Source organism: Pristis pectinata, chromosome 6 (genome assembly GCF_009764475.1).
Source record: "Pristis pectinata isolate sPriPec2 chromosome 6, sPriPec2.1.pri, whole genome shotgun sequence".
NCBI classification, from domain to species: domain Eukaryota; kingdom Metazoa; phylum Chordata; class Chondrichthyes; order Rhinopristiformes; family Pristidae; genus Pristis; species Pristis pectinata.
Window position 1 is genome coordinate 69,237,339 of NC_067410.1, and position 25,752 is coordinate 69,263,090.

Consider the following 25,752-nt stretch of genomic DNA (forward strand, 5'->3'; position numbering starts at 1 on the left):
AGCACTATGTTACAAAAATATTCTCTCTGTTATCTATTTTAGGTAGGAAACATCACTCACTCTTACTAGCAGCAACTTTGCCCTTAGTTTCAGGTTTAATCATATTCATCTGCTGCAAAATAAAACAGGCCATTGGTGATAATGCAAGCAGTAAGAATAATTCCTTTCAAGGGACTACAGCATTAGTTCAAGAGTGTGTTTTTATTGCCTAAAATTTCAGGATTTGGTTCTGACTGTGAATTGCATTCTAAATCATTAGACGTTGTATTTTAAAAGAATCTATAGCAGAAATATGTGTTTGTATTCTTAACGATCATTGTTAAACAATAGTCATGGTAACCCTGAACCTTTTGTACTCATAGATTATAAGTACAAAGTGCACGAGAGGAAAAATTTCTCTTCCCATTTACTTTATCTAGTCCTTCCAAAATTCTATATATCTGTGTTAGGTCTCCCCTCAGCCTCCCTTGATGCAAAGTAATCAACACACTCATTTATCCATCATCATCCTTTCGCAATCTAAAGACTTTATTTCCATCCCTATGAACCACACGGCCAGTGAAAGAGTGAAAAGGATACTAATATTTCTCAACATCAGAGACACAAGGGACTGCAGAAGCTGGAACCTGGAGCAACCCACAAAACGCTGGTGGAACTCGGCGGGTCAGGCAGCGTCTATGGAGGGAAATGGACAGTCGACGTTTCGGGTCGAGACCCTTCATCTGGACTCAAATGCTGCCTGACCTGCTGAGTTCCTCCACCGTTAAAACCAAAAGCGATTGGTGAACTGGAGTCCTCGCCGTTAGTTAATTATAGCCACCGGGGAACTTCACTGTCGCTTTTTAAAAGGCTACAGTGGCTTGGAGCGACGCTACTTTCAGTGTGAGTTTTCTTCGTCTCTGCTGTGCAGATACTGCAACTTAATATCATTCAAAACAGTTCTATGGAGACCACGACACCGAATGTTGACACCGTTTACAGAGGGACAACTGTGTGTAACCAGCAGCGGACGCTCGCCTGAATTACCCGCTTTACCATCTGCGCATGGCGAGTCTCTTTAGCTTCTGTTACTTCAACTGTAAAATCTGGTCCAGTTCAGGTATTTTTGACAGCTTACTTTTGAATTGGGCAAGTAACCTGTTGCTACAATAAAAGGAACTGCATATGCTGGAAATCTGTAAAAAAAAACAGAAAATGCTGGAAAAACTTAGCAGGTCAGGCAACAACTGTGGAAAGAGAAATAGCTCCAGTGATGTTATGTGACCTGTTGAGTTTTCCAGCATTTTCTTTTTTTAAATAACCGATTGTTACCCTTTATCAGCCTCAGGTGTGCTGATTCTAGTCTCGGAGAAGGAAATCACCAAACCACAGGTGAGAAAGATACTCTTTGCCTGTATCATCTGATTAAAATTGTGCCACCGTCTAACCCATGGAAAGTTATTAGAGGAAGTAAGAAAGCCTGCGTTGAGACCAAGGGGAACTTGCAGCGAGGACTGCCGTGTGGGGGAAGGCTGGTGACTTAGAGCAGACGGCAGTCTGACTAGGTTCTGCTTTTACCCTGTTAATCCACTCAGAATGCATTCAGTCAGGAAAGATCAACTTCCAAATCTGTACAACTTCTCAAATGAGCTGTCTACAAAAATACAAGCTGAGATAGTTTAGAGTTAGAGTATACATTAAACTTTTCTGAATCCGCCTTTTGTTTTTGCATATATAGAGGGTCAGTAACATCAATGCGAAGATATGCATGCCGTGATCCAGATACTAATTTGATCAAATATTTAAAATAACTGAGATACAATCAAAATAAATGATACATTTAAGTTACCTATTACAGGAGCACAAGCATATATTCCGGGTGATTTGTCGATGTAATTTGACGGGACAAGTTCATGGCCGCAGTGAAGTGGATCCATTGCATGCTGAATATAATCACCGATATTTTCATGCCCAAGATGTCCAACATTCAGTAATAGTAATCCAGCTCCTGATCACCCAGCAATTATTGTAACTACTTTTAATCCAACCAGAAAAATATTTTTGAGGGGCTAGTGGATGGAAACCCATCCCTTATGTCATTTATTTCTACTCATCCTTGAGTTTTACGACAATTTGAGTGACACAATCAAATATCCCAGCAATAACTTACAACAGGAGAAATCAATGGTTATCGTTTCTATTATTTCTCCAAGGTTAAGTGTGTCTCGCATAAATTTAAATAAACAATACCAATGTAATATTTCCAGACATGGGGCAAAGATTACAGCCGTGGACGACGGGGAACAAAACAGTGGCGGTTGTTGTAAGACCTTCGCCCTGTAAAATAAATTATTCCACTAAAGAATGGACAATGCCAACGAGAACATGATTCTATAAAGTCGTGCACATTAGGGCTGAGAACATTTGAGTAATTCGTTGTGCATCGGAATTTATTTTCTTTGTTGAAGGATTAAATTTAAAGAAAAGTTAGAGATAATTTTACCGACCTACTTAAATTCTCTTCAGAGAGAACCTGGGTTCAAGCATGGAGGAAAGGAAGTTCACAGTTGATCTTTCTAGATGCACTTTACATTTAACCAGTACTAATGGCCGTTCCAAATTGCAGATCACACTTAACAGTAGCTGGCGTTCATGTGGCGCCCTTGAAGTGGAGAGTGGTCACCGAGAAGCTTCGCCTTTAATCGATTTTAGATTGATAAATATTACCGTCCTGTTTCCAACTTCGGTCAGTACTCTCGAAACGGGAACCAAAGTACTTCAAATAATGACTCCCAGTTCCCCCTCGGCCGGGGGGGGGGGGGGGGGGGGGGGGGCGGGGGAGGCTCACGAATATGCAAACAGGGGCTTTCCAGCGAACCCTGTTCTGCCCGTTGGGGTCAGTGGCCACTTACCCGACGATGCCCTTTATAAGGACAAACAAGCACTTTTCAAAACACGCATGTGTCGCCAAGAAGGACGAGTCCCTGGGGAGAGAGATGCAATAAGAGGAATCATAGTATAAATTCAGGCAATGTGTAGTTAAAGATAAAGGCAGCGTCCCTGCAATCTGTTCACTGACACCGCGGAACCAATTGGTTCCTTATTGTTCACCCACATGGTTTCAGTGCCGTTAACAACACTTTCTATGCTGAATATTTCTGTTAGCTGTATAATGCAAATTGTGAACAGTTTTAAAAACGAATATCATTTCACCAGGTTCAGCTAAATAAAGGTTTTGCAACAAAAAGACAAACTAAGTGGTTTCGGTTTGAAATAAAACTGCAATTCTAGTTCCAAAATGTGTTTGGTAAACTTGCTTATTCCACCTTTTATGTCGAAGGATTAAGAGTAGACTTTACCAGAAAAGCGGCGATTGCGCCTCACATTCTGCAGGAAAGCCTCAGTTTCCCCTTTGCAAAAAAAAACTCTTACTTTTTAATTATATCGCAATCTTCTTCTCCTTGTAACCACTGTGTCAAACACTCTGGATCAGCCTTGTTTTAAAAAGTATCTCCGTCTGTGAACAAAATGTCCACCTTCTATTAACCGAGTTTATTTCTGCACTACATTGAACTGGTCAATGCAGTTTAGAGCTGGACTCGGGGTGTGACGTGTGTTGAATCCTAACTGGTCACACTTACACGCTGTCCTATGGTGATGAATCTGCTCGTTATTAAAACAACGGGCGGCAACCGGCAGCATTGATATACTCTTTTCACTCCAGCTTTGCAGGATTTTGTTTTCATTTTATTTGTTGAAAGCAGTTAATTATCAGAGCGTAAAAGGTGTGAAATGGACCCCTGGGGAATATGAAATGAGATAATGTCGGAGACACAAGAGACTCTGCAGATGCTGGAATCTGGAGCAACGCATACAAAATGCTGGAGGAACTCAGCAGGTCAGGCAGCACTTATGGAGGGAAATAAACAGTCGACGTTTTGGGTCGAGGCCCTTCATCAGGACTGGAAAGGAAGAGGGCTGAGTCGTCCAGATTGAGGTCAGAAGTGGGAAAGGTATGTTTTTAACCTTTCAGTTCTCCCAAGATGTTTTGACTTTAGTGACACGGATGGTATTATCGGGCATACAAACGAGTAAGTGGTCAGTAGTGCAGTTTATCTATTACCTTCAAACATTATGTAAATTGTTTACTGAGAACACCCTAACTCAGGGTCATAACCATTGTAGGGTTTGGCCCATCCTTGGAGTAAGGGATTCATTTTGGACCACATTCAACAGATTCCTACACATGCTTGATGAAGTGTCCTGGGCTACTACAGATTGGGAGAAAAGGTCCTGGGACAGCAGAACTGCTTTTGTTTCAAGGCAATTCCCCTGGAGAACAAACCAACTGTTGCTTAGATCTCTTGCTCCAATCATCGGTTCCCTGACCCTCCCATGGATCCTTCAATGTGCTGAGAATATTAACTAATTAGTAATGTTTAATTATATAAAGGAACTAAATTAATTATTGGTTTGTTTTTAAATTCTGTGTGAGAGAAGTATTCACACCAAAAAATGCCATCTCACCCACTGTGCTGTTTCTTTGTGGCCGGAACCAGTATGGGTGTTCAGTTTTTCAGTTCATTTGGTTAGTTATTGCTTTGTGGGCTGAATTGATGTTCTCAGAATTATATAACCAAGTCTGCTTGCATAGGAATAACAGAAAATCAAGATGCCAGAACCTTTGCTAATAGATGTGTATCTGTGCTTCCAGCCACTTCCTGTTGTACAACCCAACTGTCTTGTATCTCAAATCTATTTATCACCCCACACATTTTCCATTCAGCTGCTGAAATGGTATACCCAATGCTGTCTGTAGTGACCTTTTGCATGGCCTTTTACTTTACATCCTTTTAGTACAGATGGAGATGTGGATTTTTTTTTACACAAAACTATATATAATGTTCAGTTCAGGCCATTAGACCATTTTTTTTTGTCAGCGTGCATGCAAACCTGCTATTAATTCATGTTGTCTTAGTTTATTTTCTGCTTCCGTTATTATTAGACTTTAGAAATTTCTGTTTAAAATATAAGATGTAGAATGTCAACAGTCACATAAAGAACCCCTAAAATCTCCTTATTTACTGAAACATATGCTTCTATATTACAAAGAAAATAAGCAAGGAGCAGGTCAACTTGACCCATAACCTCATTGCCAATAATGGAGAAACATTGGCACAGGTCTGGAGGCAGGTTACAGTCTGTGCTTTTGGTGTGTTTTACATCTGGAGTCAATAGAGGAGACTAAGGTATCTTAAATTTAGGTTCAATAATGTTAGAAGTCTACTGTTGGGATAGTATTGCTGCTGGTGATCAAAAATTTGATTCTTTTTTAATATAATCCTTATCATTACTTTGTAGTGTAATGTGTCTGAGATACTACCAACTAAGCCATCTGAAAGCAAATCAGAAATTAAGGGCCTGAATTGAGAGAAAGCCAACTTCAATATGATGATACAAGACCTGGTAAGTGGATCAGGAGCAACAACTTGCAGGTAAGTCAATATACAGCTGGTGGGAGTGATTCAAGTGAAATACTGAGAGTTCAAGGCCCATGTGTTCGCTTAAGGTTGAAATTCAAGACCAACAAGTCCAAGGAACCTTGGATGTCAAGATATATTGAGACCCAAATAAAAGTAAATAGGAGGGTGAAGAGGGGGCACAAGATTGAACTGGTGGGCAAGAGTAAGGAAAATCCCTAATGTATTAGCAGGCTTAAAGTGGATAAATCTCCAGAGCCTGATGAGATGTATCCCAGGCTGCTCTGAGAGGCACAGGAAGTGTTTGCTGTGGTACTGACAGAAATTTTCAAACTTTCTCTTTCCACTGAAGAGTTGCCAGATGTCTGGAGGATAGTAACTGTGGTTCCTTTGTTCAACAAGAGCAGCATGGATAAGCCAGATAATTATAGGCCAGTGGGTCCAACATCATTTGTAGGGAAATTATTGGAAAACATTCTGAAGAACAGGATTAATCTGCACTTGGAGAGTTAGGGATTAATCAAAGATAGTCAGCATAGCTTTAAGGAGAGAACTTGTCACAATGTCACATGAAGAGAGATCGCAGAGAACCCAAATGTGGAACACTGGTCCGAGGCGGGAGTCGAGATGCTGCCTCGGAACTGAACGCAGAATGGCGAACAGAAGGAATCTTGCCTCAGGGCTCTGAGATGGAGTCCCAAATCAGAAATAGGGTTTTCTAGGAGAAACAGCGAAACCAGGACTGCTCTAGAGTTGCCAGCTCTAAGCAACCAGGAGGTGAAGTATACCCAGAGATAGACCAATAATCTGGCAACCAGTGTTTGTGAAACCACGGTTCTTATACTAGTCTCCTGATGGAACTCAGGTGTGTGTCATTAGGCAAATAGTAGTGCATGGAAACCATGTGCTGCACAAGGCACCATCAATGGGGATAAGGGGCAGAATTGAGAACCAGCACTCAGAACCATGACACTTGTCTGACTAATTTGATTGAATATTTCAAAGAGGTGATTAAGTGTATCAATGAGGGTGATGCAATTGACATAGACTACATAGGTGTTAGTAGGGACTTTGACAAGATCCCACTTAGGAGACTAGCCAAAAGGTAAGAGCCCATGCAATCTAGGACAATGTGGCATATTGGATCTGTAATTGGCTTGGCATTGGAGGGAGATAGGGATGGTTGAGGGTTGTTTTCACAATTGAAAGCCTGTGACCAGTGATGTACCACAAGAATCAATGCTGGAATACTTGCTAGGGTTTAACTGGTGCTGCTTCTGGAATACCCTTCTGCAGCTTCATGGTATTCAGGGTTGTCACGATACAACAAGAATGTAGAAGTGTTGTGCGTAGGTGCATTTCCTAATATCTCTCTTTGAATAACCTGTTCTCAGCTTTTTCTTCCTCATTCACTCTGTTCTAAGCAAAATCTAAGCAAAAACTGCAACAACTGTACCTAAGCAAAAACTGCAACAACTCTAATTATGTTAATACTAATTACATGCAAGTAATTATATTTAATCATGAATATAATTAATATATAAGTAATCATGAAAACATAAGTTATTAGTAGAGCTAATTCTTGCTTTTCGAAGTACTCAGAAAACCTTGGTTAGTTAAGACCAGTTAGGTTGCAAATACCAATAAATGATGAAGAAATATAAAGAGAAGCCAAACTGTTTGATAAAGGCTTGGTAACATCAGTTCAGGAAATGCATATAAAACTTCCAATTAAATAATGCTTGCAGCAATATTTTACTGTAATTGTTCTTGGCATATCAATAGAGGTTAAGACAACGCACTCTACCACTAAAAAGACCAAAGTCAGCAGGCTTGTAGGAACAGCACCATCTGCAGGTTCACAAGTCACATGTCCACAGCTGATACACCATCCTTTCTTGGAAACCTATCACTGTTCTTTCATCACTCAGTATAAATACTGGCAACTCTATGGGAATGCATTCACTGGGTCAATAATGAGGCTCACACCCAACTTGTCGAGGGTTAGTTAGCAATAACAATGAGTGCTGGTCTTGCCAGTGACATCCCCTCCCATCATTGAACTTTAAAAAAGTAAACGTTCTATGCTGTTTGATGTCACTGTGCATGCCTACCAGTTTCTATTGCTACTATACATGAACGTGCCAGTAATAATTTTCACCTGTAGTGTCCTCTTCCTCTAAGCCCAAATGTTACTTCATCTCCATTTTAGAAAGATCCTAATGCTTCTCTCACCAGTGTGGCATCCAATTGTTTATTGAATAATTTTATTTTTAAAACTTACAATTATGTTACACTTGTCAGGATGTGCCAAGGTGCCTCAGAGTCAATGAAGTTCTTTTGAATATGAATCCTTAGAACCATAGAATATTACAGCACAGAAAACAGGCCATTCGGCCCTTCTAGTCTGTGCCAAAACTTTATTCCACTAGTCCCACTGACCTGCACCCAGTCCATAACCCTCCAGACCTCTCCCATCCATGTATCTATCCAATTTATTCTTAAAACTTAAGAGTGAGCCCATATTTACCATGTCAAATGGCAGCCCGTTCCACGCTCCCACCACCCTCAGTGAAGAAGTTCCCCCTAATGTTCCCCCTAAACGCTTCCCCTTTCACCCTAAAGCCATGTCCACTCGTACTTATCTCTCCTAATCTAGGTGGAAAGAGACTACTTGCATTTACGCTGTCTGTGCCCCTCATAATCTTGTTAAACATCTATCAACTCTCCCCTCATTCTTCTACGCTCCAAGGAATAAAGTCCTAACCTGTTCAGTCTTTCCCTGTAACTCAACTCCTGAAGACCCAGCAACATTCTAGTAAATCTTCTCTGCACTCTTTCAATCTTACTGATATCCTTCCTATAGTTAGGTGACCAGAACTGCACACAATATTCCAAATTTGGCCTCACCAATGTCTTGAACATCATTGTGGTAACGTAGGGAAATGGAGCAGCCAACTTGTTCAAAGTGAGGTCCCACAAACAGTGATATGGCAATGAAGGGATAATCATTTGCTTGGTGGTGTTGTTTTGCCCATTTACATAGTTTATTCTGGAATTTCTTAACTGTTTGTTGTGGTCTCAAACCCCTTCTAATTTTGAAAATGTTGCAGGTTTGTTAATTTTATCTTGTATTTTTTATTAGCAAGGTCATTTTTCTTAGTTAACCAAAGCTCCGAGGTAACTCATACCGTCCTCCCTACATCGTTTCACTCACACTTTGTTCCTCTATTGAATACTTGTTGTTCCCACAGTCCAGATAGTTTCCTTTCCACTTCTGAGCTGCCTCCCATCCTTCACCCTACCATAATTACCACCAGATCAGCTTTGAATTGAATTAATTAGCTTTGATGTGGGATGTTTTCATCGAAGTTTCGGAAGTCAAGTTCCATCACGACATTAAGCTAACCACAGTCTACTGAAATAGGTTTTTCTTCAAGGAATTTAGAGAAACAGGATCATCCCTTTCTAATCCACACTTCCTGCTGATCATAGGTTTCAGTTGCACAGACAAACCAAGTTTATTTCAAAATAATATCTGTAGTGAACAGAAGACCACTAGGTCTATAAATGCCGGCACCTATTTAGTTATGATTTTTGAGCACAGAACCATATTAATCTGCTCACATGCTGGAAAAGTACCATAAGACTTGAAATATAGCTGAAAATAAAAAAAAAACTAGATGCTGGAGATCTGAAACAAAATCAGAAAATGTGGCAACGGTCAGTAGGTTAGGCGGCACCTGTGGAAAGAGAAAGGGTTAAAGTTTTAGGTCCTAGACCCTTCATCAGAACCCGGACTTGAAGTGTTAACTGTTTTTTCTTTCCATTGATGTTGCCTGACCTGCTGAGTGCTTCCAGCATTTTCTGTTTAACGTAGCTTCCATGTAATTCCTAAAAATTGGCATACGCTCATTATTGGTGCTTTAAATGGTCACCTTGTGTTGCCCAAAGGGGAAGTCGCAGATAATATTATGAGACTGGGACATGCTTCCTTTAATAAGGACAACATCATAGCACAGCAGGAGGTGCTACTGCCTCACAGCTCCAGCAATGTGGGTTCAATCCTGACCTCTGCTGCTGAGTATATGGAGTTTGCACATTATCCCTATGACTACTTGGATTTACCCCATATGCTCTGGTTTCCTCTCACATTCCAAAGACTTGCTGTTATTAAGTTAATTGTTATCATTGTAGGTGGGTGACCGGAGAATCAGGGTGGAGTTAATGAGCACGTGAAAGAGAGTAGGTTGCAAGGAAATAAACAGGAAGTCGGATTGCTCTAAGAGCTAGCAAAGACTCACTGGGCCAAACAGCATTCTTCCTTGGCAAAAGGACAAGTACAAAAGAAGTAAAGTCATTATTGTGGTTTATTTCTTTGAAGAGACATTAAAACTGTCCTGTGCCTTTCACATAAATAGCATCTTGTTCAGCAGTTAGCAGCAAAATCATTTGCTTGCTAATGCATGGGAAGTGGGTCAGTGATCACTCCATGGCAGCCTGAGTCAATAAGGGAGCAGAGGATGGGTGGAAATGGTGAAAAAGTGGGGTGGGAAGGGAAGGGGCTAAAACAGAGGCAGGGAGATAATGCTGAGGGGTCTCCTGGGGAGATCATTCTACCTGCTTCAGCTCCAGGCATAAAGTGTGCTGATTATGTTCTGTGGATATAGGTGAACCCAAGTCACTGCAATCTGTGATAGCACTGGACTTAATTAACAAGGGATCTGTGATTTGCAGTTTTCTGTTTACAGAAACTTGATCTATTCTGAGGGTGACTAACTTATATATGAATAAAAATGAAAGGGGATGAATTATAACATATGAAGTTGAAAGCCTTGGAGTAACTCTTTAAATCATGCAGGTTTCATGACTTTATGCATCCTGTGGCCCTTGATGAAATGTAATTAAAAATGAGGGTCATAAATTGTGACCAGCTGTTGAGTAAATAGTGGGTGGCAGACACTGTAATGACTTTATTACTTTATTGAAATATGATGAGGAAATAATTTGTTAATGTTAGTCCAATTTCCAAATAGGTGGGATTCACCATTTGAAAAAGTGCAGTATCATTCTTTATGCATACTTTTACGTGTAAAGGATGTTGCAGATGTATTTATCTATAATCCATTTTCTATACTGTCATGTTCAGTAATCTTCCTTGTCCTTCTTAACACAATGAGATTAAAGCATATTTTGTTCAAAATTTTTATTAGTTTATTTAGCTTTTTTGGACTTTCATTTATCGCAATTTTACTGATTTTGAAATAGCTTTCGAGTTTATGCTTTTCTCTAATGAAAGCTCAGAAGAAATGGGAATCAGAATAATTTCCATTTCATGCTGTGTGTCAGTTTCAAATTGATTTGTGCCTTATTTATTGCCTGGATGGTAAAAGAACCATTTACTGATTAACTTAGAAATGCTCTACATATTTGTAGAGAAAGCCCATGCCCTTTGATCACATTATTAAGGCTTTGTTAATTTGGATATCTCCTTCCATTTATTGAGGTGACTTTCCCTACTTACCTAAATTTAACTTGTTTTTCTTCAATAAAGTCTTAACATCCCTTAGCTGAGCTGCTTGGTCTTGGAAGTGTATTTAAAATTAACTACCAGAATTGTACCTTTAAAGCTGTTTTATTTGTCTCCGAGCCATAGAGTCATATCACAAAGAAACAGACCTTACAACCCACCAAGCCCATGCCCACCATCAAACACCCAATTTTACTCAACCTTTATTTTACTCACATTCACAATAACTCCACCTCTGATTCTACCATTCACCTCCACAACAGGCAGCAGGGAGCAACTTAGTGGCCAATTAACCTACCAACCTACACATCTTGGAACGTGGGAGGAAACTAGAGCACCTATGGAAAACCCATGGGACACAGGGAGAGCAGGCAAACTCCACACAGACAGCACTGGAAGTCAGGATTGAACCTGTGGCACTGGAGTTGTGAGGAAACACCTCTATTTGTTGCACCACTTTGCTGTCATCTTCTAAACATTAAGTAAACAACCTTATTCAATTTATTCTTTTTAAATATCATTGAATTCAATGTTAAATTGTGTACTGAAATGAAAATAAACAAAGGATTTGGTTAAGAGACTAAAAGAAGATATAATTTTTAAAAATAACAAATACTCCAAAACAATTTTTGTATTTTGAAGGAATGAGACCATACTTTTAAACTTAAATTTGTTATGCCCATGAAATTACTTGACAGTATATTTGACTTATCATGCTGCTAAAAATTTAGAAATGCTTGAATGGACCTGACTGAATTCTTCCTGGTGTTTTTAATGGCTAATGAGTGATGAGCAGTACCCTTTTGGGTCTGACCTTGCCATGTACACCTGACCAACATCCACTAAAAAGTAATGAGGCCTAAGAAGCAAAATTCCAGAACAGTGAAAGCAAGTGAACTTTTGGCTGTTGATCACATGGCTGCTGTTTACAATGGCCAGTGTTATGGGGTAGGATTTCACCTTGCAAAGCTGACCGGTTGTATTTGATGGATGGAAAGCTGGCAAATTTTAATTGAAAGTGATGATCCTCAATCCCATTCTTGTGTTTAAGCAGTGACTTACATCACACAAAACCATGGAGCTAGATTTGTATGTACGCATCACATTCTGTATCCCAATAGAGCCAAATTAGATCGTTATTTTTAATATACAGTTGTTGAACACAAAAAAGGTAATCAGTCCTATCATGCAAATGCACATGCTGATCCCTGTTGGAGAAACAAAGTGACACAATTGGTAACAATATCCTCAGGTCAGGTGATATAAATAGGATTTTCTTCATGTGCTGTAATTTGCTTTCAAAAGTATAAATTGTCAGGTTTCTTATAAACATCAATATTTGCTGCTTAAGAGCATGCATATTTGGAATGCTGGGTTTGGGTATTAACTTCTAGTTAGTTGGACAATGCTCAAGGTATGAAATACATTGTCAGAGGAAGCATGGAATGGCAGTGTTGAACAAAGATCCCATGCTACTGATTCTCATTCTGCTGCAGGTAAGACTCAATTACTTTCTTCCAGTTTTTAGTTAAGCCTCTTCTTACATAGATTTGAACAGTGCAAGTGCTATTTTGCAGGTAATGGGCAGAGTTTAGCATGAGTCAAATGTAGAAAATTCATCTCGGTAAACCATTTGCTCTTCAGTCCCTTGTCGTACTCTGAAAAGTACAAGAGAGTCATGTCTTTTTAGTATTTTTTTGAAAACTTGTCAAAAATGCATGATTCACCAGCTAACAAAAGGCAAGCATTCAACTAATATTATCCAAAGTGTTCCTCCCTTCCTCCTCCTCTAATCCTGGAAAGACAACCTGCCATTCTTTTCTAACTTGACTGTTTATCAGTATCTATGCTGTTTTGTTCAACATCTCTCATATGTATATGCAAGTAAAATATTCCCTCTTGCCCACAAAGTGAAACTTGTAAATTCCATTTTCCTTTATTTTCTATTATCTTTCATACCACCTTTAATACACCACTGAACTTAGCAGCCTATTCTATATCTTCCTATTTTGTAGATTAATTGTGTGGCACAGTTGTGACATATAAAGACATCAACTCATGTATTGGTAAATTGTAAGGAAAAAAAAAATGAATCATAGAAAATTTATAACACATGAAGGCATTTGGCTCATTAGCCCAGTTGAAAAGAACCAACCCACCTAGTTCCAGCATCATTGTCCTGGCTTAGATGGTAGAAATGTGTTTCAGAGCCTCCTTGCCTATAAAACGAAATTTACAGATTTAATCTTCTAAATACCCTCTAGTATTTAACAATTCCCCTAAATATCCAATTTGATTTAATATAACTCGAGGTTTGGCTGGTATTGGTTTCAACCTATCAATCAACTTTGAATTAGCATCTAGGACCAGGAACAATGCTGATATATGCTATCAAAATAAGAGACACTCACTGATGAACCATTTCACTTGTTATCAGAGCAGTTGGCTCGCTCCCTGCTTCAGAAGTGATGTTCCATTTACATTATTAATATTTCAATTTATTAATGAGGGATCACATTCAAACAAAAGCCTGAAAACCACCTAATGTTGATACATTGGGTAGAACAGCATCTGGGGGGAGAAAGGACAATTCCTCCAATGGATTCTTTGTTGCTCCAGATTCCAGCATCTGCAGTCTCATTTCAACTCAAGTTGAGTTTATTGCCATATGCACAAGTACATCTATGCACAGGTGCAATGAAAAACTTACTTGCAGCAGCATCACAGGCACATAGCATCATATAAGCAGCATTCACAAGAAAAACATAAATTAAGCATAAATTATACACTACTTTTACAAGAAAGAACACAATTAGCACAAAAAAAACAAAGTTCATTTCAGTGCAAAGTGATCATCATGTTACTAAACTGTAGTATTAGGGTTTTGCTGGTTGGTTCAAGAACCGAATGGTTGAAAGAAAGTAGCTGTTCTTGAACCTGGTGGTGTGGGACTTCAGGCTTCTGTACCTCCTGCCTGATGGTAGCTGCGAAAAGATGGCATGGCCCAGATGGTGGGGATCTTTGATGATAAATGTTGCCCTCTTGAGGCAGCACCTCCTGTAGATACTACCAATGGTGGGGAGGGATGTGCCCGTGATGTATTGGGCAGAGTCCAATACTTTCTGCAGCTTTTATGTTCCTCTGCATTCGAATGGCTATACCAGACCATAATGCAACCAGTTAGGATACTTTCAACAGTATATCTGTAGAAATTTGTTAAAGAGTATTCAGTGACAAACCGAACCTTCTAAGAAAGTAAAGATGCTGGCACTTTCTTTTTTTCTCTGCTGTTAAGAAATATTAGTTGTGCTCCTTTTTACTCTTTCACTGGCAGCGTGGTTTATAGGGATGAGAAAAAGTCTTTAGATTGCAAAAAGATGTTGATGGATAAATGAATGGGTTGATTACTTTGCATCAAGAGAGGCTGAGGGGGGACCTAATATATAGAATCTTGGAAGGACTAGGTAAAGTAAATAGGAAGAACAAATTTTCCTCTCACGCACTTTGTGCTCATAATCTGTGAGTATAAAAGGTTTAGGGTTACCATGACTATTGTTTAATAATTATACTTAAGAATACAAACACATATTTCTGTGATAGATTCTTTCAAAATATAACTTCTACATGACGTAGAATGCAATTCACAGTCAGGACCAAATCCCGAAATCTTACAATGTAGGCAATAAAATACACACCCTTGAACTCGTGCTGTAGTCTTGCGGTTTTATCCCATGAAAGGAATTATTCTTACTGTTTCCATTATCACCAATAGCCTGTTTTATTTTGCAGCAGATGAATATGATTAAACCTGAAACTAAGGGCAGTGTTGCTGCTAGTAAGAGTGAGTGATGTTTCTGACCTAAAATAGATCACAGAGAGAATATTTTTGTAACATAGTGCTTTGGATGAAAAGCCATATTATTGAGCTCAAAAATACAGAGGAAAAGATTAACTTTTTCCTTGTTAATAAACACGTCAGCATTCTGATATATGACTGAGCATTCTAGATGAAAGATACAGTGGAGTCACACTGTGGTAATCGCTCTTGGTAGTGTTTGAATGACACTGCTTGATCACAAAACTGCATAGTATTAGATATGCTACCTTGACACCTACTTGTGAAAATGAAATAGCACAGTCTGGCGTAGGATGTAGTTTACTATTACCATATCTAGAAACTGTTTTGAAAATAATTGTTTCAATGGGAATGAGAGGATCTGTGAAAGGGTTTCGGCAATTCTGAACCATGGAATGCTTTTATTTTATATCCTTTCAACACTTAATTGTGTTCAGGGTTTCTACCATCGAGCAGTATGATATTAATGTTTTAAATAGCCATTGGAGACCTGGCATCAGCTGTATTACTCAAGGGAAGATGGCGCCCATTATGTGGCAGAGTGGCACAGCAGGTAGTACTGTTGCCTCACAGTTCCAGCAGCCCAGGATCAATACTGACTCCAGTACCGTCTGCACAGAATTTGTACATTTTCCCAGTGGTGGCAATGGATTCCCCCAGCTGCTCTGGTTTCCTTCCACATCTCAAAAGAAGTAATGGTTGGTAGGTTAATCAGCTGCTGTAGGTGGGTTGTAGGAAAATCAAGGTGGAGGTGATGGACATGTGAAAGTGAAAAGTTACAAGGGAAATAACTGGGCAATGGGTTAGGAATCACATCCAGATTAGAACCACATCCAGAATGTTGTGTACAAATAACATGCACCAATATTGGCATCAAAATGCCAAATACACGCCAGGCAAACAAAGAGCTATCAAGGGAGCTATGTAACTCAATGAAAAAAGAACTTGCCTTTATATCTCAGCTGCCCTATCCTTATAAAAGTTCAAAAAAGATTCACAACCAATTAATTGTGTATGACAGTGTTCAATGTCAGTAAATGGTCACATCCCATTTGCACACAGTAAACTCATACAAAATAGCAATACAACAGTTGATTAGATCATCTGTTTTTGTTATATAGTGTTTGAGGGGGGTAAATGTGTTTCAGAATACTTGCTCTTTGTCAAACAGTGACAGAGGATCTTTGAAGTCCATCTGAGGTTTAATATCACACCAAAAGTTCATACATCTAAAAGTACAATACTGCAAAAAAAATGTCCATGCAGAAAATAGGCCCAAACATGTCTGGCTCACTATTAAACTATGTGGCAAAATACAAGTGAAGGATAGTCAGCAAATTTGGGATTTCTGTATTATTGTTAGGGTACCTAAACTTCCTGATGTGTATTGGGCTCAGAATGATAGCCATTTCCTGGTGCTCTGGACTGATGTGTTTTACTCTTTAATATATTGTTTCAACCCATAATCATTTAAATCAGAGCTCGGGGATCTACAACTGAACTAAATATAACTTTTAACTATGCTTTACTCAATTTGTTACACAGTTAAAGATCCTTGTTTAGAATTTCATCTGTGCCTGGAATAGGATATAAAACATTTCAGAATGCATAAAGAAAATGGAGTAAATCTGTGACCAGGTCTAGGGTTGGGGATGGGGGAGGGGGTGCGAGGAGTGGCCTGAACTCTATAGTTGTGTATCAGACTGCTAACTACAGGAACCAGATGAGGGTGAGCCGCTGGAGATCCCACATTCCTACATACCATGTTGTGATTGTCGGTCAGGGGTCACAGAGGACGAATTTAGGGATCAGAGGGAGCTCTTGTACAACGGCAATGTCGATTTGGTTATCGGGCGTGTTGCACTTAATTGGGATGGGAGATTGGTTGGTGGGGGGCTTGAGACATGAGCTGTGGGAGTTTGGTGTTGAACTGGGAGTCTGAAGGAGAGGCAGGTAAATAAACTATTTAAGGGTGACCTCAATTGTGACAGGCTCTCAATGCCAGCCTGGAGCCTGATGGTAGAGGTCTCATTTAAGTTATTCCAAAAACAGGCTTCACAGATGCTTTGAAAGCCAGCCAGGAGAGGGCGGGTGCCACACAAATTTTGCTGGATATTCCAAAAGTGGCATTAGGATGTGCTCACGAAACACGTTAGCTTAGTGTGGGCTGGCGTTATGTGGTGTTTGACTGGGCAGAGCCTGGAATGAAGACTGTGGTCTTGTGCTTGAGGTTTTCAATTTTCATCAGTCTTTTAATGCTGATAAAAAAGGATTGTGGCATATGAAAAATGTTGGTATGAAGCAAAGCAAGTATCAATGTACCGTTATTTAATGTATAATAGTCTTATTGAATGTTGTAATGCTTGGGAGAAGCTCCACAGAAATTAACGGTGGATGAGTCAAACATCAGGACAGTGATGACTCAAATTCATGACACTTATTTGTTGACAGTATTCTTGCTCATTAGCAACCTATTTAAAACAATAAAGAAATGAAAACAGAAAATGCTGGAAATGCTCAGCAGGTCAGGAGTGAGAAACAACATCAGCATTTCAAATTGACAACCTTTCTTCAAACTTAGAGGTAAAATATGTTTTCAGTTGCAGAGAAGAGTTGGAATGGGGGGAAAAAAAATGGGCATGTTTGAGAGAGGCTGGAGGCCAAGAGGGACTGAATGGCATAAATGGTGGCGGTGCCAGCAGGCAGAAGGTAAAGGAGACTTGTTAATCCCATATGGTTTGTGTGGAGGAGATGGAGATGAATGAAAACACAGTAAAAGAGGGGTAAAAATAGAAAGGATGATTGATGCTGGAGCTGTGAACTGAAGACGAGATATAAAGCACTGCAGATGCTGGAAATCTGAAAATAAAAACAGAGAATGCTGGACATTGCAGCTCAGGCAACACAGTAAATGTGTCAGGTTGATGAGCTTTTAGCAGAATTAGCCTTTTTTTTACAAATTGGTAAGACTTAATTTGAAATTGTTGAATTCAATTTTCAAGGCTTGGAATGTGTCAAGTTGGAAGATGACCTGTCATCGGCTGCTTTCTATACTTTACCTCCATCAGATCCTGACAATTGATTACCCACTATCTCTGCTCTCTTTCCCTCCTACTTCCTACTACAAGAACACAATAGGAACAGGAGTAGGCCACTAGGCACCTTAAGCCTGCCCCACCATTCAATTTGATCATGACTGATCCATGCTAGCCTCACCTCTTCTTCTCTGTCAGTTCCCTATAACTTTCAATTCCTTGATCTTTCAAATAAATATATCTAATGACCTGGCCTCCACCACCCTCTGAGGCAGAGAATTCCAAAGATTCACTACTCTGAGAGAAGAAATTTCTATGCACTTCAGTTTTAAATGACTGGCCCCTTATTTTTCAGCTGTGTCCCCTTGTTCATGACTCTCCCACTTGTGAAAACATATCAACATCTACACTATCAAGCCCCTATAGAATATCATATGTTTGAATAAGGTTACACCTCATTATTCTAAACTCCAAACTGCTTCACCTCCCTTAATTGGCAAATTCTCATCCCAGGAATTAGCTTGGCCAAACTTAAGTGCTACAATACATATTTTTAAGTAAAGGTTCCAAAACTGTGTGCAAAACCTCCCTATTCTTAAACTCCAGTCCCTTTGCAATAAAGGCCAACATGCCATTTGCCGCCTTAACTACCTGTTGGGTTGAGACCCTTCATCAGAACTGGAAAGAGGGCAGAAGCCAGAATAAGAAGGTTGGGGAGGGGAAGGAGCACACGCAGGCAGGGGATAGGTGAGTTCAGGTGATAAGTGAGTCCAGGTGAGGGGGGTAGGTAGGTGGGTAGGAGAAGGGGGAGATGTAAGAAGCTGAGAGGTGATAGGTAGAAAGAGGCAAAGGGCTTGAAGAAGGAGGAATCCGGTAGGAGAGAGGGCAGTGGACCATAGAATAAATTGAAGGATATGGAGAATAGATAGACAGCTCATGAGGGCAGGGAAGGGGATAGAGAAGGGGGGGAGAGGGCCACAGAAATGAGGAAAGACAAAGGGGGAGGGAGAATCCCAAGAGTGTTTTCAAGCAAACTTTGAAAACAACTAAATATAACAAGATTTTGGGGCAAATGACCAAAAGCCTGTTCAAGGAAATAACTTTTAAGGAGTGTCATAAGAACATAAGGATTAGAAGCAGGAGTAGACCATTCAAGCCCTCATGCTGACTCCACCTTTCAAGGTGATCATGGCTGATTGTTCACCCCTATGCCACTTTCCTGCACTAACCCCACTGCTCTTGATTCCCTTCGTATCGAATAGTCTATCAATCTCTGACTTGATTATACTCACAACTGAGTTTCCACAGCCCTCTGGGATAGAGAATTCTAAAGGTTCACTATCCTCTAGGTGAAGAAATTTTCCCTTATTTTAACCTTAGATGGCTGAAACCTTCAGATGGAGACTGTGAGCCCTAATTCTAATCACCCTGCCTTGCATCTGCCAAGTCAAATTCTGTTGGGGTATTTTCAATTAGACTATTTCTCTTTTTTTTAAATTCAAGGGAATACAGGGCTAGTCCTCATAAAACAATACCCCATCGCATGAATCAACCTGGTGAATCTTTGTTGCACTCTCTCTGTTGCAGGTATACCCTTCTTTTCGTAGGAAGAACAAACCACTTTACAATATTCCAGCTGAGGTCTTACCAGGGCCCACCATAAATAAAAAAAAGAGGCAAAGAGATTTTGCGAGGAACTCCTGGGGTTAATGTTTAGACTGCTACAAACAGTGTTAACGCAGGGGCAAATAACTTGGGCTGCTCCAAAGGCCAGAAGGAGAGCACCTCAGAATATACTGTTCAAGGAACTCACAGTAGTATGGTTAAGTAAGGAACAGTCTGAAAAATAGAAAAAAGTTTGAAAAGTTTACAGCTAGTAATGGAGCTAATACAGGTTGGCAAACCCAGTTGTGAAGAGTGAACAGGACTTGCTGTGAGGTTTCAGATGAGTTCACATTGATGCTCGGAAACTAGTCGTGAGTCCAATGCAAGAGTCAAATGTAGTTTTAATACTTACATGCAAAATCACTTCCATTACATAGCTCTGTGATAGTTTGTTCACTACTTGAATTACTGACTCTATTCTTCGCTGTGCACCTAAATGTGTATTGTTCCCATTCATTCACATTGTTTATCACCAGTACTGGCCCATCAACAGTTCTGTTGATGCCTCTGGACAGGAATAGAATTTCCCAGCAGAATGTGACATTTGTTCCATTGTAGACAGAGCAGCTCAGAGCAATATTTGGAGATGAACAATTCCCAACTTTTGTTACCACAGGCTTTGAAACTGGTTCTGAAAGAGAGTTAGAAGTTAGAAGAACTTTAAAATTTAATATTGATTCCTGGGTTTCACCATTTTATTTAGTTGGAATTAAATTTTAATTAATATTCAGAAGTGTGCAGAAATCTCTGATGGCCCAGCATCTGTAGTTGTATTAATAGCAAAACCGTATGTGTTTATCAGCAATTCTCTGTAAAACTGACAGCAACTTCTGAATATGTCCTCTAGCTCTGGTCTCACCTACCAGTGGAAACAACCTTCCTGCCTCTATCTTATCTATCCCTTTCATAATTTTATATGTTTCTATAAGATCCCTTCTCATTATTCTGAATTCCGGCGAGTATAGTCCCAGGTGACTCAATCTTTCCTCATAGGCTAACCCCCTCATCTCCAGAATCAACCTGGTGAACCTCCTCTATACTGCCTTCAAACTTAGGTACGTTACACTTGGTTCCCTCTTCCAAATCAGTAATGTATATCGTGAATGGTTGCGGGCCCAGCACCGACCCCTGTGGCACCCCACTCACCACTGATTGCCAACCAGAGAAACACCTATTTATCCCAACTCCCTGCCTTCTTTTGGTTAACCAATGCTCTATCCATGCTAATACATTATCCCCAACTCCATGCATCCTATCTTATGGATAAGTCTTTTATACGGCACCTTATCGAACGCCTTCTGGAAATCCAAGTACACAACATCCACCTGTTCCCCTCTATCCACTGTGCTCATTATATCCTCAAAGAACTCCAATAAATTTGTCAAACAGGACCTGCCCTTCCTGAATCCTTGCTGTGTCTGCCTGATGGAACCATTTCTATCCAGATGTCTCGCTATTGCTTCCTTAATGATAGCTTCAAGCACTTTCCTGACTGCAGACGTTAAGCTAACTGACCTATTGTTACCTGCCTTTAGTCTACATCCTTTTTTAAAGAGTGGCATGATATTTGCTGTCTTCCAATCTGCTGGGACCTGCCCAGAGCCCAAAGAATTTTGGTAAATTATCACATGCAGCTACTATGACCTCTACCATTTCTTTCAGTACTCTGGGATGTACCCCATCAGGACGGAAGGACTTGTCTACCTTTAGGCCCACTAGTTTGCTCATCACTACCTTTTTAGTGACAGCAGTTGGATCGAGGCCCTCACCTCCCATTGCATCCAGAACATCTCTATTTGGCATATTAGACATGTCCTCCACTGAGAAGACCGACACAAAATAGTCATTCAAGGATTCGGTCATTTCCACATTACCCAATATTAATTCCTCTTCTCGTCTTCCAAGGGATCTACGTTCAGTTTAGTCACCCTTTTCCGCTTTATATAATTATAAAAAGTTTTACTATCTGTTTTTATATTTTGTGCTAACTTACTTTCATAATCTATCTTCCCTATCCTTATTGCTTGCTTAGTAGTTCTTTATTGCTTTTTAAAGTTTTCCCAATCTTCCAGTTTTCCACTACTCTTAGCGACATTGTATGCATGAGCTTTTAGCTTGATGCCTTCTTTTATTTCCTTTGAGAGCCAGCCTTGGATAACTGTGCCCTTACTGTCCTTGCTTTTGACTGGAATATACTTTTGTTGAGCACCGTGAAAAATCTCTTTGAAAGTCTTCCACTGTTCCTCAACTGTCCCAACATATAGCCTGTGTTTCCAGCTTACGCGAGCCAACTCCTCCATTATCCCGATATAGTCTCCCTTGTGTAGGCATAATACACTGGTTTTAGATCGAACTATTGCACCCTCCATTTGTATGAGAAATTCAATCATACTATGGGCACTCTTTCAAAGAGGATCCCTAACTATGAAATTGTTCATTTTATCTGTCTCATTGCAGAGGACCAGATCTATGATAACATTTTCCCTAGTAGGTTCACTAACATGCTGTTGAAGAAAGCTATCACGGATGCATTCTATGAAGTCCTCCTCAAGACTGCCTTGACCAACTTGATTCGCCCAATCTGTGTGGAAGTTAAAGTCCCCCACGACAACTGCTATTCCATTCTTACATGCATCAAATATTTCTTGGTTTATTGCCTGTGCCACTGTAATGTTGTTATTCAGTGGCCTATTGACAACTCTCACCAGTGACCTTTTCCCTTTACTGTACCTAATCTCTACCCAGATAGACTCAACGTTCTGCTCCTTAGATCTTATCGCCTCTCACTATCGCCCTGATCTCATTCTTAATTAAGAGCGCTACCCCACCTCCCTTACCTTCCTGCCTATCCTTCCGTATTACCTGATACCCTTGGATATTTAACTCTCAATCATCTCTGCCCTGCAACCACGTTTCTGTAATGGTCACTAAATCATACCCCTTTGTACTGATTTGTGCCACAAATTCACTGACCTTGTTTCGAATACAATGGGCATTCAGATAAAATGCCCTTACACCCATTGTCCTTTTAGAATCTAGTAACCTTTGTGTCTTTTGTGTTTGTCATTTGCCACCTGCATTGCTACTGGATGGCACAAGTAGCAATAAATTTACTGTCATATTCAAATGGACAGAATCAATGTTCTAATGTCTTATAAATCTTTGTGGTCAGATTTTCTCAAGGGTAGAGACACACAGCCTATTTTCTTGTGTTCAATTTACTTTCCTTAGAGAGCTTGAACACAAGAAAATAGGAGCACCTGGCCCATCAAATCTGCTCTGCCATCTAATATAATCACGGCTGCTCTGCTTGAGGCCTCAGCTCCTCTTCTGTGCCAGTGCTCATTTCCTTGAAATTTCAAAAATTTACCTCCCTCCTACTTAAATATCTTCAGTAATCTACCCTCCACAACCCTCTGAGGTAGAGAACTCCAGAGATTTACCAAGAAGGCCTTTGACAAGGTGCTGCACATGAGGCTGCTAAACAAGATAGGAGCCCATGGTATTACAGGAAATGTACCAGCACGGATAGAAGATTGGCTGACTGGTAGAAGGCAAAGAGTGGGAATAAAGGGAGCTTTTTCTGGTTAGCTGCCGGTGACTAGTGCTGTTCCTCGGGTCAGTGTTAGGTCTGCTACTTTTCACGTTATATGTCAATGATCTGGATGATGGAATTGATGGCTTTGTGGCCAAGTTTGTGGATGATACCAAGATAGGTGGAGGGGCTGGTAGTGTTCAGGAAGCAGGGAGTCTGCAGAAGAACTTGGACAGGTTGGGAGAATGGGAAAAGAAGTGGCAAATGGAATACAGCATAGGGAAATGTATGGTCATGCACTTTGGTAGAAGGAATAAAGCTGTAGACTATTTTTTTCTAAATGGGTACTGAATTTAGAAATTGGAGGTACAAAGGGACTTGCAGTTCTAATGCAGGATTCCCGAAAGGTTAAGTTGCAGGTTGAGTTGGTAGTAAGGAAGGCAAATGCAATGTTAACATTCATTTCGAGAGGACTAGAATATAAAAGCAAGGATGTAATGCTGAGCCTTTATAAGGCATTTGTCAGACCACATTTGGAGAATTGTAAGCAGTTTTGGGCCCCGTATCTAAGGAAGGATGTGCTGGCGTTGGAGATAGTCCAGAGGGGATTTACAAGAATGATCCCAGGAATGAAAGGGTTAATGTACGAGGAGCATTTGATGGCTCTGGCCCTGTACTTGCTGGAGTTTAGAAGGATGAGGGGGATGTCATTGAAACCTACCGAATATTGAAAGGCCTGGACAGAGTGGATGTGGAGAGGATGTTTCCTGTAGTGGGAGTCCAGGACCAGAGGGCACAGCCTCAGAACAGAAGGATGTCCCTTTAGAACAGAGATGAGGAGGAATTTCTTTAGCCAGAGGGTGGTGAATTGGTGGAATTCATTGCCACAGACGGCTGTGGAGGCCAAGTCATTGAGTGTATTTAAAGCGGAGGTTGATAGGTTCTTGATTAGCAAGTGCATCAAAGGTTACAGGGAGAAGGCAGGAGAATGGGGTTGAGATGGAAAAATAAATCAGCCATAATCAAATGGCAGAGCAGTCTCAATGGGCTGAATGGCCTAATTCTGCTCCTATGTCATATGGTCTTAAGAAATTCCTATGCTCTTCAGTTTTAAATGACCAGTGCTTAGCTTGTAACTGTGCCGCCTTGTTCAAGACTCTCCCGTTAGTGGAAACATCTCAACATCTGCCCTCCCAGGTCTCCTAGGAATTTGTATGTTTCAGCAAGATCACCCTTTTCCTCTAAACTCCAAAGAACACAGATTTTATTTCTTCTGATGTAGGATCTTGACCAGAAACGTCAACCAACCCTCTGCCTCCACAGATGCTGCCTGACCCACTGAGTTCCTCCAACAGTTTGTGTTTTGCTCCCACCTCTTTAAATATTTGTGATTTAAAAACAACCTTCTAATCCCTGGAATTAACCCAGTGAATTTCTCCTGGATTGCCACCAAAACTAGTATATCCTTTTGTAAATAAGGGGACTAAAACTATGTACAGAAGTAGAAATACTTCCCTATGTCTAAACTCCAACCCTCTTACAATAAAGGCCATTTGTCTTCCTAACTACTGCCTGCTAACCTTTTTTGTAATTCATGCACAAGAACATTTATATCCCTCTGTATTTCACCCCTTTGCAATCTCTCTCTCAATTTAGAAATAGTCTGCCTTTTGGTTCCTCCTATCAAAGTGCAAGACCTCACACTTTCCCACATTAGACTCCATTTGCCAAGTTTTCAAACACTCACTCAACCTATCCACATCCTGCTGCAGAGTACCAATATACTCATCACTGCATGCTCTCCCATTTATTTTTAAGTCATGTTTTGATTTTCATTGTGGGTGGAGTGTGAGTTGGCGCCCGTGGGTGTCCACACGTGTGTAAGAGCATGGTCTCCAGTCATCTTGAACCCCCATGTAATTGAACCATTGGACTTGGTCTTCACTCTGTCAAACCCGTGTGGTATCTGCCGTCGCCCGCTTGCTCCGGGGAATTTGGACCGAACCCTCCCCACCCTCGGTTCTCGGCAACGGCCCCTCCCCCGGCAGTCCCAGGACCGGACCACCCTCCACCAGGTCCCAGCAGTTAGTGCCGCCCGGAGCCCGCAGCCTGGCGCGGTGTCCCACCCCGTCTCCGATCCTGGATCACCCCCACACCCCGCACCGGGCTTCTCCCGATCCTCCACAGATCCTGGTTTTCCAGCAAACTTCTCAGCGGCGCCACCTCCCCGGTCAGTCACCTACCAAACACATGCAAATCGAAGACCTTTACACTTGCGCTATATGTTATGTGTGGGCTGTAGCAGTCGATTTGGATGCCGTATCTTTTACTGTCAGTAACCCGCACGTTGGACAGCACCGGGGAATCAGTCGCGCTCCAATACAGTCTGTCCTCGTACACTGGGTGTCGGCGTTCAGACCCGTCCGTTCCCCGTGAGGCAACGACAGCATCATCCGGGGATAGTAACTGAAATGTTACTTCATATCGATCTTCACACTGATTATCCACAGGGAACTGAACCTCTTGTCCAGCGACGGCATCAATGACTGTACCGGGTCGGGCTGAGATTTCCGTGCCACAGAGTGTAAGAAAATGGAGCGCTGGAATGGAAAACAGGTGCATTTATATTAAACTGATGAAAGTTAATATCGCTGAACAACTGTTTTCTTAAT

General features: G+C 40.7%; 1 protein-coding gene across 4 annotated transcripts in view; it reads right to left on the reverse strand.

Annotated features, from left to right (window-relative positions):
* Nucleotides 1–25,752, reverse strand: part of LOC127571434 (SLAM family member 5-like) — a 41,657-nt gene that overhangs the window by 13,735 nt on the left and 2,170 nt on the right. Inside the window, exons 4-8 of one of the 4 annotated variants that reach the window (XM_052017789.1) lie at nucleotides 25,324–25,680; nucleotides 19,898–20,176; nucleotides 14,685–14,848; nucleotides 13,149–13,208; nucleotides 11,962–12,647 (exon numbers count right to left, since the gene is read on the reverse strand). The exons of 1 other annotated variant lie outside the window; for it this stretch is intronic. In XM_052017789.1, coding sequence (XP_051873749.1) covers nucleotides 13,194–13,208; nucleotides 14,685–14,848; nucleotides 19,898–20,176; nucleotides 25,324–25,680 — 815 coding nt within the window. In that variant the 3' untranslated portion in view covers nucleotides 11,962–12,647; nucleotides 13,149–13,193. Of the gene's footprint in view, nucleotides 1–60; nucleotides 113–2,891; nucleotides 2,964–3,411; nucleotides 3,509–11,961; nucleotides 12,648–13,148; nucleotides 13,209–14,684; nucleotides 14,849–19,897; nucleotides 20,177–25,323; nucleotides 25,681–25,752 lie in introns of those variants that run through there. 2 more of the 4 variants (XM_052017787.1, XM_052017786.1) reach the window with 2 other exon arrangements.